This window comes from Protopterus annectens, chromosome 16.part0, assembly GCF_019279795.1.
Source record: "Protopterus annectens isolate FY-2018-M chromosome 16.part0, PAN1.0, whole genome shotgun sequence".
NCBI lineage: Eukaryota > Metazoa > Chordata > Ceratodontiformes > Protopteridae > Protopterus > Protopterus annectens.
Genome location: NC_056750.1, coordinates 313,697,164 through 313,709,531, shown reverse-complemented (window position 1 = coordinate 313,709,531; position 12,368 = coordinate 313,697,164). Strand labels below are relative to the sequence as shown.

At 33.6% G+C, this 12,368-nt stretch overlaps 1 protein-coding gene across 1 annotated transcript in view; it reads right to left on the bottom strand.

The window, feature by feature from the left end:
* The window catches only part of LOC122790589 (potassium channel subfamily T member 1), a 1,237,971-nt gene that overhangs the window by 842,664 nt on the left and 382,939 nt on the right, over positions 1-12,368 (bottom strand). Inside the window, exon 10 of the mRNA XM_044058115.1 lies at positions 11,318-11,498. Within this exon, the coding sequence (XP_043914050.1) occupies positions 11,318-11,498 (181 nt within the window). The remainder of the gene's footprint in view (positions 1-11,317; positions 11,499-12,368) is intronic.

Here is a 12,368-nt window from a genome sequence, read left to right as displayed (position 1 = left end):
GAAATTTAGATTTGGTGGACTTGATTAAACCCCTGAATTGCTTGTTCACATCGATGAGAGTACTTTTACCTTGCTTTTTTGGACATGATTTTCTTTCTTTTGTCAAACAAATATGTGGACTTTATAGCAGTAAAGAAAACTGTTAAAATAAAGATAATGGCCCTCTTGATAATAACTAAATCAAACTAAATGTTGATCAGAGTAATTGACAGCTTGGAGACAGATCAGGCTACCTCCCACTGCCACTGGAACACAGGCATGATCCATCTTGGTGTAGAATCTCTTTATCAGTTCCAAAAGTATAATAATGTAGTAATTAAGTACCAGCAGTGAACACAATATAACAAATTACACAGTGGGACTGCCTGGAAGGCTTCTTAAAAAGGGCAGATCTCAGCAACTGGCAAACAGTGCAATATTATAGTTCTTTAAAATAATTTAAGTGCAAACTCAGGGCATAAATCAAAAATAAAGCATTAGCACTCAGTTACATGAAGTGCAAAATAGTAAATAAATCTCTTATTTGCCAAGAATGGAACAGGATTCTGCCAAGGATGGAACAGGATTAATTGAGGACATCAAGCACCTGAGAGCTTTGGGAAAATGAGCCAGAGACAATTCGTAGAAAGGGAGGTTAACTGAAGAGCAACACTGGTTTGCTGGATGGAGACACAGTATTATGGCTCTATTAAAAACAATGGATGGGAAATGCACTTAAACAGTATTGAATGAAGAGAGAGATTTTGAAAGTCAGACTACCAGTAAGGAACATAAGCCAGAGACACTGGCTCATAAATTCACAACAAGCAAAAGGTGGGAGGGTTAGAGAAAAAGTTTAGATGCCAGACAAATCAGACAATGAAGCTTGTAGTCCACTGTATATCATGTCTACAAACTATTAGTCAAAAATGCACTTTTTTCTTTTCCTTTTTGATGTAAAACCTGTTTCTGACAGTTTAGGGCTTTCCACACTTCTCAGATTGTTGAATAAAAGATCCTGGGTGGGCATTGTTCTTTGCTGGTTATACTAGACTAGCTAGAGAGGAATCCAATCAAATAAAGCCAGTAGTGCAGCTCTGTGGCTTCTGAATCCATAGCAACTTACAGTTGTCTTTTTCCTATGAATCTAATGTACAGGTCAGTGATTCCACTTGGGTTAGAACTTTAGAAATTGTATCAATTACAGTTGGGGGGTGTAATTAGTGTACAACCAGTAGGGAGCAGCAGGGAGAGCAGTACTTAATGTATCACTGAGGGCAGGGGGAAACAGAAGATTAGTAACAATGTAACAAACTGGAAGGCATCTTTAAGCAGGTAAATGATATGTAGAATATAAGACTAGCAAACTGGAATGTAAACAGCTGTAGAGGCACCGAAACTCAAATCCTGAAGCAAGAATTAAATTACCACTACTGCAATATCACTTCAGGCTAAGGCACCAGACTAGGGAAATATTTACTTGTGACTATCTTTATGCAAGAAAACGGGACTACTATCTGGCAGTACGTCACAGTTTTCCTACAACTGGGAATAAAACTATAATACTAAAGCCTCAGATCGAATTTGAAATATAAATAGCTAGATTTTTCAAATAATTCTATTTATGCTGATAAAAAAGCAGTGCAATGTATAAACAATGCTCAGATCCTGCAGTAATTTACAATTCTCCCAAAACTGCAAATGAAGCTACAAGACTAATGTCCCAGAATACACTAAAAATGCAAACATAACTTTTAGGGCTAAAACACATAAAATGCAGAAAAAGTTCAAAATCACACAGGTCTATAAGTACAAATGAAAATATTTAAGAAGAACTGAAATATAATCTTACCACCAGTTTACAGTTCTATCCTAATTTTAATGCCATAGTCAGTTTGAAGGATGGATGATTTCCATATGCTAGGTACCAGGAGTCTAAACTAGTCATTTCCTGTGTTATTCATGAATAGAGTGTTCTTTTAACTCTGATTTTAATGATGGGACATGCCTTATTAATGGCTAGAGGTTTGACTACATGTAGAGCTGTGTCAGACAGATAGCTTCATACAGTGAAGACCAATTCAAATTCTGAAGTTGAGTGAGAATTGAAAAAGAAGATATTCTTTATCTTTAGGGAAGGTCTGTGTGATATGACTAAAGAAAGGGGTTTGGAGCTTTTGTAAGAAACTAGGGCTTAAATGGAAAGGTTGTCACTTAAGGCATCGTGTTGCTCTGGTAGGCAAGATACTAGATTCAATTTCTATATGATAATAATGATAAATACATCTAATAGAGAATCTTTCTTACTACTGTTTTTTTCACCTGATGAGGAAGGATGCAAGTTGCAAAATGTTATTTAAGGTGAGAAACCTGCATTACCCTTACCCAACATTGTATAATGCCATTATATAAAGATGTTACTTAAGAAAGACATTTCTTAAGCTTTTAAATAAAATACAATTAAGCTCTACTTCTGCTCTCTTCCTTGGGGTGACTTAATCATGGGTACATGAATATGCTAACCTACGCATAGTTCAATTTAATGTACTTCCTGCCACTTTATCTTTTTTAAGGGATTCAAGAGTGCAGACATACATCATGTTGATTACATTAGGATGCTTGTACAGTCCTGATGATCCATAAGTGATATTTTTATCATTTTGAAAATATTTACACATTACTATTTTTAACAGCACAACATATACAGCTAGCAATCTAAAAAAAATAAACAAAACAAAACAAAACAAACAAACAAAAATGGGACTTCTCTGCCAGTCAAACCCATATCTATGGGATGCAACAAGGAAAACCATTCCCTGGCCTTACCTCTTTCCCACATTCCTCCACACATCAGCCATATTTACAAACTGCCAAACCACATAGCACACAAAGTTAGAAACATACTATACTACAACAAACTAGCAAAATGACTACAAATCTCTCCTATAGAACTAACCACTGTTTCGCCTTAAAACAGCTATGATGGTTAGAAATACAAAATGCTTAATAAACCCAGCTAGTCACCGCTTATAAATTTATCTACAACCCTAATATGCCCCTCCCTAAAAACATCTTTTGCCAGTATTCAACAATCAGAGAGTTATACTCCAGTGAAAACCATTTTCTGGCCACTACAAAGACAAACAATGCTGCAGGAGATGTTCTCTATACCAGTTATTTCACCAAACATTGGAACAAATTACCACTTGCAATAAAACAAAAATTAAAAGGGTTCAAGCCAAAATTAAAACATCTGACTGACTCCTGGTTGTACTCATGTACCTCACTAGGATAACGTAGAACTTTAAAGCCACTGACATATCTATAAGAGGGACATGTCTCTAAGAGACACATTAAGCAAAAACCTCAATCCAGTTTCATAGCACAACTTCACTATGTCACATACATTTCTCTGTAAATTTCTCCCTTTTCCACCATTTTCCTTAAATTCCCACATGTTCTTCTCATCTTTTTCATAACCTCATATCACTTTCCAACTATTTCCTCCTTTTTCCCTTAGTCTAGTTCTTTTTCCTTCCTTCTGTAAGATGAATTCATGTTATTTTACAATAGATAAACTGAATAAAACTGTCAAAAATCTTTATATCAATATCACAATTCCTTCTAATTCTATGTATTAGACCTTTACTGTATGCTGTTTGTATTTTTAATGTAGTGTTTCATAATAATTCTGTGTACTGGTGCATAATTGTATGTTGTCTTTGCTTTCATTGCAGAGTTTTCCTTAGAACTTCATGCATCAGTATATTATTGTATTTATCTTTATTATTATTGTTTGGAGCTTTTCTTCCCAAGCCTCCACTAAAAAGGATTTTTTTTTGCCAAGGTGGACTTTCCCAGTCAATGACATTAAGTGAGTAGATAAATAAATAAATGAATAAATAAAAAAGTAAAACTACTGCTTATGTATGAGACTGCAGATTTTCTCCGTAAATTCATACCTCTCAAGTGTACCTCATTATGAAGAATGATCCTCATTTGGGGGTCTTAAAAAGGTCATGTTCCCCAAAGTCCCATTTTGAAAGGGTCTGTCATTCATTTAGTGTTAGGAATTTTTATCTATTACCCCTGATAAAAATAATTGAATCATATCATTTCATTAAAAGAAATTTATATAAGTAAATAGTGATGCATGTCAACCATCCTATGAGCTTCCTAGACGAAGTTGTTAGTAAGCTGTGAGGAAGTGTTTTGTATGGATCTGTATTACGATGTCAAAAGTCCTTTATGCCAAATACGCTCTATCGACACAAAACTGTCAAAATTCACTTCTGCGAATAGTGGAATTTTTCCCAGAGCAGTGTAACAACTGCCTTGTACCACAACGGAACACACACCACACTAAATCAAACCCACCCAAATGGGGGGCTTTGCCCCCCCACACCCCTCCTAACTATATATATATATATATATATATATATATATATATATATCAACTCCAAGATCACACTACAGTGGGGAAAAGGGCAAAGTTGTGGAGTTGGCCAACTACTTCCTTACTTCCTTACCTTGGGAAAAACTCCACGGAAGTGAATGTCAATGGTTTCATGATGATGGAGAGGTGTTGAACGTAAAGGTCTTTTGATGTAGCAATATAGACCCGTTCTGCATTTTTTCCCATTTATTCCACATTATAAGAAGACATCTTCCTCATTTTGGAGATTGCAGGTTTAGAGCTACGTTTAAATTTCCAGCTGGTTGATTTTTGTTTCTTTTCTTAGCAGGGCAAAGAAGATGGAGGCTGTAGAGTTTTTCTTCAAGCTACAGAGGAAACAGTTTCTTTTTGGTTTCTTTTAACCTGGAATTAGCCTTCTTTCAACCATGCATAATGTTTGACTTACAACAATGTCTTTTAAAGATAAATGAGGGTATATTGCATCATTCCATAATAACTTCCATTTGAATATGGGTAATACAGAGTTTACCTACAGCTGGTGCAGCTTGGTCATGAGGGTAAAACCTGAGTGACCAAACAAAGTAAACCTGCATTACTTGCACAAAAAGGGGTACCACTGGTATTATTCAATCTCATTATTAAAAAAAATTAAATGCATTATTTCAGAACTTCTTTTATGTTCTAGCTCTTCTTAATATGATGTAGTCTATTTCTTAACTAAGACTTTAGTGTGCATGTGTTCAGTTCATTACATTTGGAGGATTGTGGTACTAAAGACTAATTAATGATTTTTAACATTTGTTAAATATCATCTTTGTTTAGAATATCAATATGCATGTGGAGAACAGAATTTTAATATATGACGTGTAACATTTGGCTTCTCCACTAAGTAACACAAGTAATATGGTAAGCATAACAATGCTTTTATAATTACTGTACAGTAGTAGCATTTTATACAGCACGACTAGCTTGTATTTGCAAAGACTGTTTACAGTAAGCACCTACAGGTGAACAACTAACAATCATTCACATTTTTTTTAATATAAAGTATCTTTCAATACTTAATTTACTGTATTCTGCAAGAAGCAAATGCTACTAAAGGGTCTGTATTTCAGTTTACAGCAAATATGTCCTTGCTGTGTTGATATTCAAAGCAAGTTCTTGTTGAAACATTTCTACGCTCAGCAGGGTAGCCAGGTTAAAAACATGAAATTACTAGACATGCAAATAACTAAATCAGGGAAAAACAATCCTAGCTAACCATCGACGTGCATGCCTCTCAACTTCTGAGCATTAAAATACAGCACTGGCCTTTATATCAGGGGCCAAAAAAAAAGAGGAGTACTTTTTATTTTTCATAATATAAGGGTTTTATAAACTAAACCCTATATAGTTGCTGATGAGGAATGTTTGTACAAGCTTAGATTTTATGTTAACTGGCTAATCCAACTGGATAATGTGTCTATTTTCAGTGAGGCCCCCGAGAAAAAGTCTAGCTAGTTTCAAAAAAATATTAATGTTAAGAAAAAAAAAAAAACAAAAAACAAAAATGTATACAAAAATGTACTAAGAGACAAGATTTGTAAAACAAAAAAAATGATTTTTTTATTTTCCCCACAAAAAAACAATAAGTAAAAGAATCGAGAAAAGATTGATATCAATATTACAGGAGAAGACAACAAATCAACAAGTATGCAAATTTTTGATAAAGAAATTTTTTCAGGATGGATTCAGTAGAGGAAAATGATGGAAGATGTACTAATATTACTTAGGACCTCCATTAGTAGGAGAAGACCATTAGTGACAGAAGAGAAAAAATAAGTAATGGTAGATCTTAGGAGCAAGGACTAGACTGGTAAGTAATGGATTACGCTATGTATATATATATATTCAATGGGCTGCTATTATGGATTTTAAGAAGTTTTTTTTTGAAAATAGAATAAATATTAATTTATAACTATTAATTGGGTGGGGACTGGAACGATTTATAACAAGGGAGGATATAAGGGAAAATATAACAAAAGTAAATATAAAAGGAAGGAGATTATAGAAATTAATTTATGAAAAGATTTGGAAGATATTAGCAGGGAAGGAGAGAAGTACTATGAAGCTATTCCAGCTGAGACACTATTGGAGAAGTTACAATACATGAACTAGACTAGACAGAAATTATACAAAACAATCAGCAATAATCATTTCATAACATCAGAAACAAAGCAAATAAACTATGTAATAAAATGAAAAAAATAAAATAAGATAAAAAAAAATATAAAATGAGTGAAAGAAACCTACCTTTCAAAAAAAGAAATTAAGGAACTAAGAGAACTATTAGGAATTTTTTAGAACTGTGAATGGAAAGAATTAAAGAGTTATAGGTAGTGGAAAAAAAAAAAAAATATTTTAAACAACAAGAGAGAAATAAAAAAAAAAAATAGGTAGAAGAAGAGACAATTGCAGATAAATGATTGAGTTAAAAAATGAAGAACTAGAAGGAGAATGGGTGAAAAAGTGAAAGCACAAGACGCAATCTGGCCAAATGAAAATAATTGCCAAGAAAAAAAACCAAAATGTTTTTAAAAGACCATATATAACAACCGTTTTTAATACAACTTTGAAGTTATTTATAATAACCCCCAACGACAAAAGAAGAACTAAGCAAGTAACAACATGAAAATACTTGAAAAATCAACTAGATGAAAAAAATATATTAGTAAAATAAATAAAAAAATATAAAGAAATTAAATTAAATAAAAAATAAATTTAAAAAAAAAAAAAAAAAAAGCAGAACAAAAGAAAATCATGGTTACAAATAGAATGGGAAGCCCAATTATTGCCAGTTTAGTAGGAGAAGAAGAAAAAAATAGATGAGAAATAAATAATAGGAAGTGATGGTAGTACAATGGAAGTAACAGATTAGAGGAGAGAAGAAGGTAAGAGACAAGTTTTTTTTTTTGATAGAGGGTTAGGAAGGAGAGAAAGTGATCTGGAAAGAAGGTCTAACAGGTGGTTGTAATACCTAAAGACAAAATCCTGGAACAGACACCCAAGAGTAATAGACCCATCTTTAAAAAGACCCAATTTCAATTCTTAAACTAGGCATATTTCAATTTTAAACCATGATTATAAAGAAAAGATGATAATAAATAGCTTACTTATAGGCAATAAGTTGAAAGAATAACACTTGACAACAACAATAGAACAATGATGATCCACAGGGAGCAGAATGCACATTAATAGAATTACAATGATCCACAGGAAGCACAATGGAAATGAGTATTACAGGTATTATTGGAACTATTAGATGATAAAGCATTTGATTTGAGAGTAGCAATTGATTTTATGAGTAGGTAAGTGGGGGAAATTGAAGACATGGTGACAATAATGAAAGAATATGAAGAAGAATGAATGAAAGAGATAACCAGTGAGAGGGTGGTAGTTTTGTTATTTGCATCTAGTTAGTTGCCACTGAATAGGAAAGAAATAAAACTTTCTTCTTTCCTCTTTATATATTTATGGTGATCAAGGAATAAAGATAAGAAAAAATGAAAATAAAATTGGCAAATTGATAAAGAATAATGGATCCAGAATAATGTTAATTATGAGGAATGAATTTTGAATGAGAATGGAAACATAAAAAAAAATACATTAGATGAGAAATTATTTAAATGAAAAATTATAATTTAAATGACAATAAATTAAACTGAACATAGTTGTTTGCAATTATTATAACTGACATAAAACTAAACATAATCTAATGTTTACAACTGTTAAAATTTCATTTTAAATTTGTTTAAACTGAAAAAAAAGAAATGTATGACTGCCTATGTCATGAGTAATTATGTTTTTGTTTAAAAAAAAAAAGAAAAGACATTATTGTTAGAACACATTATAAAACCAGAAAAGGACAAATTTAGAAATGGAACAATTAAAACACACAAAACAAAGACTATCTCCTCAAAGTTTTTCAGGACATAAATTTAACACACAAAACAAACTATATATATGTATATGAATTGCTTCAGCATCACTGAAACATTTAGCAAATAATGGACACACAATAAGTATGTAAATATATGGATAAAAGAGGTACACATGAAATGAAAGGGACAAGCAGTAAAGATAAATAATGGAAGGAAAGAGTAAGAAAGGAAATTGGAAAAGAGATAAAACAAAACTGAGATAAAATATGCAGAAAATGTAAGGATTGATTTTTTTCAAGATTCAGCAAGTAAAACATTTTTAGATTTTTTAGTTTTTTTTTATATATAGGCCATGCAGATTTTTAGTTTAAAAAATTAAATTTGTTTGCGGGATATAAAGGCGCATTAAGGGAGCAAGGAGGGAAGGGATAGAGGCAAAGGGCAAGTGGGAATAATAAAGAGGGTTTAGGGAACATAGATATAAAGGGCAGAATTAGAGCTGATTACAGAGTTAGATAAGGACAAGAAGAACAAGCTAGCTCAATAAGGAACAGGGAGAAGAGATGAAGGAGTTATGGGTAAATAAATGATGACAGAATGGGATAAAAGAGAAGAATGGGATAAGAGAAGGAAGGAAAGAAGGGAGAAGAGAATAGATAAAATGAGAATAAATTTAAAGAGAGGCCAAGTACAGATTCTAAGATAGAAGGAGGTGAATAAGAGAGGGGAGAAAATTAAGAGAGAAGAATAAGGGAAAGTAATTGGAACACAGAAGAGAGAAATAGATTTACTGGCTAAAAAATTGGGAGAGAAAACTGAGAGACAGGTAGGAAAAAGGCAAGAAAGGAAGAGAATAGGATTTAAAGGAAGAAAGAAGTTAGATCTTGGAAAGAAGATGTTAACTGGAGACATGACAGAAACTAGAACAAGATAGAAATCAAACAGAAGATAAGAATCAATACTAGGATTGGACTGCAAAGAGAGGAGAGATGATAAGAGAGATTCAATCATCAGAACAAGAGGAAAAAATGAAATATAATAAAGAATAGACACAAAAAATGCAAGATAAAAATAGGAATCAATCAGCAGATCAGCAAAAAATGATAAGAAAGCAGAGGAAATTTGCATGGCAAATCTGTAACAAAAGAACATATGAGTGGCTAATAGTGGAGTTATTTTTCCTCTATTTTAGATGAAAAGTAGACTCACATGTTTTTTAGACGTCAACGATTCAAAACATTTTTCTCTGCATCATAAATTGGGAATGGAGAAAACTGGGAGCAAAAAAATATTTGGGACATAGTGTAGATATTAAAATTCCCATGGCATTCTTTAAAATTCCCAGCAAAATTCTCATTAAAAAAATTGAGAGAGCAAATAGGCATCAGTGGGGAATTACAGTTTTTTGATTCCAGGATTTTTTATTTAATAAGATCTGTATCCATAAATGGGTATGATTTTATGAGCATAAGTAAATCTAGGAAATGTAAAGGTAAATCGCAGGGCCTAAATCAGCAGTTGAGAGGTATATGAACATGTCTGTCCAATGACATAAGGAATATCCCAAAAAAAGTTGAATTTAAATATAACATACTGAAGGATACTACAGCAATCATTTATTTTCATGTGCATAACCCATGCATACCAAATCCAAACTGCATGTGTATATAGGAAACACAGTGCTCACTGTAATAATGAATATGCTTTACAGTCATGCTGTAAGAAGCCCCTCACATATATTTATTATGTTATAATAAGTATGTGCCAGAGTCAAGCTGTAAGTAGCCCCTCACAGATATGTGTTCTCAGTGCACTTAGTGTAGTTATACAGTATACTTTGGAAACTTGCAATTACGCAGTTTCCTTGGTACTCAACAACAAATATATCTACGTTATAGCAACAGTGTGGTACAGTAAAGGTATAGCAATAACGTATTATGTTAAGAAAATGTCTCATAACCCCATCCTGCAGAGCTCTTGGACTGCACTGACACCCTGCTGAGAAAAGGATCCAGGGCCCATATGCATATTGTACCCTAACAGTCAAGTGATGTGCCATAACAAAATACACTCTACAGAGCTGCTCAGCCTGCACATGTTGTGTATTGTTCCTATTACTCTCAAAAAAATTATTATAACAAGGTTTTTACACCTCCTCCACAAGCTTTTTGTTTTTGGACTCCTATTACCTTGCACAGATAATGTGTGTTACCAACACTCCACCCACCTCCCAAGGTCATATTAAGCAAAAAAAGTTGTACAATTGAATAAACTGCCATGCCAGGCACCCAGCTGCTTGCTGACCGATTGTTCATGGTAAAAGTCTGAAGACCAACACCTTCCTGTAACAGTATTACAAATCAGATATATTTCTACAAGATAGACCTTAAAGAATTTGAGGCTGCCCATACTGCTATATGTCTATATATATATATATATATATATATATATATATATATATATATATATATATATATGTGTGTGTGTGTGTGTGTGTGTGTGTCTCTCTCTATATAGGTATAAAATGATTCAGTCTGAGACTGCAGTTTCTCAGCATAGTCCCTTTTTCTGACGCATGGCATGCTCTGAGTCAGTATAAGTGCAGGTAGCATGGGAGATGTTAGTGGGTTGCCCCATGCAGAAAACATCTTTAAAGGAGAACCACTGTGATTCCATGAAGAAACAGTGAATCTTGCTAATGAGCCCTGGCATCTATGTTCTATGAAGGATGCAAGCCCACTACTTCTCTTTCTACTTATTATAATCACCTCCAAGTTGAACATTACACCGGGAAAAAGACAAAAGACAAGTATTTCTCCTTTTTTTACACTATTTTCTAAACACAGCACTCTAATTTGTCTGATTTACACATTTGTCTTCAGAAAAAAGGGAAACGACACAAGCTTATTAAACAACACATTTCCACAAACTAGTAAATATGCATGGGAACATTAGAATTGTAATGTATCTGCTTAGATGGCACATCATTTTGTACCCTTACCTGTAGAGGGAGCACTACCAGAGCAACACAGATCATGATAACCACAAGTAGTTCTGAAGGCCATATTTTTGGTGTGACATCACCATATCCCACAGTTGAAAATGTAACAATACAGAAATATAATGATTTGAAGAGTGACAGATTTCCACCTGCACGTTCTAAATGTTGAATTCCACAAGTTCTGTAAAATAAAACAAATGCAACATGGTAAAATCAACTGATATACAGCAATAAAATAAATAAACATGAAGACAGAGTCTATAAACATTATGAGTCTTCTCGATATGTACATATGATGGCTGACATAACTGTCTGTGACACTATTCATCTATGTTTCTCTCTCTTTGTATGTGTGTGTGTATGGGTGTGGGGGGTGTAGTCCCCCACCTACTTAGCTTTTATATTTATGAATCTCTTTTCACTGAAAGCTAACAATGTAAAACTAAAAGTAGGTAGGGGGCTATGCCCCCCCATATCATCCAGTGTGGGGGGCTGTGGCCCCCACACCCCCTTAACTATATATACTTACTCCAGGATTGCACTACTGTGGGGAAAAGGGTATATACATTTTATTTGCCCAACAGTACTTATATTCAGTGAAATGTGATTCGGTGAAATGAGCTTTCAGTGATTTTGAACTTTCAGCAATTTGGTGTGAGTGTTTTGAAATTCAGTGAAATGAGTTTTCAGTGAATCAAAGTAGACCCATTGTAATGCCATTATACAAGGGTGGCCTAACCATGGACTCTGGTAACTATAGACCCACTAGCCTCACTAGTCTCATATGTTCAGCTATGGAAAGCATTCATTAGTATAGACATTCAGAATTTCTTTGAAAAATAACTGAAGCAGAGGATAGTGGTTATGCAGTGCATACAGCATATCTAGACTTGGTCAGGGCCTTTGATACTATTCCTTATGCAAGCATTCCTGAAAGATGTGTAAAGCTGAATATAAATCCTATTGTGCAATGGATAACTAACTGCTTCTCTGAGAGAACCCATGTGGTTAGACTCACAGGTGCCACTTCTGAAGGCAGAGCGGATACCAA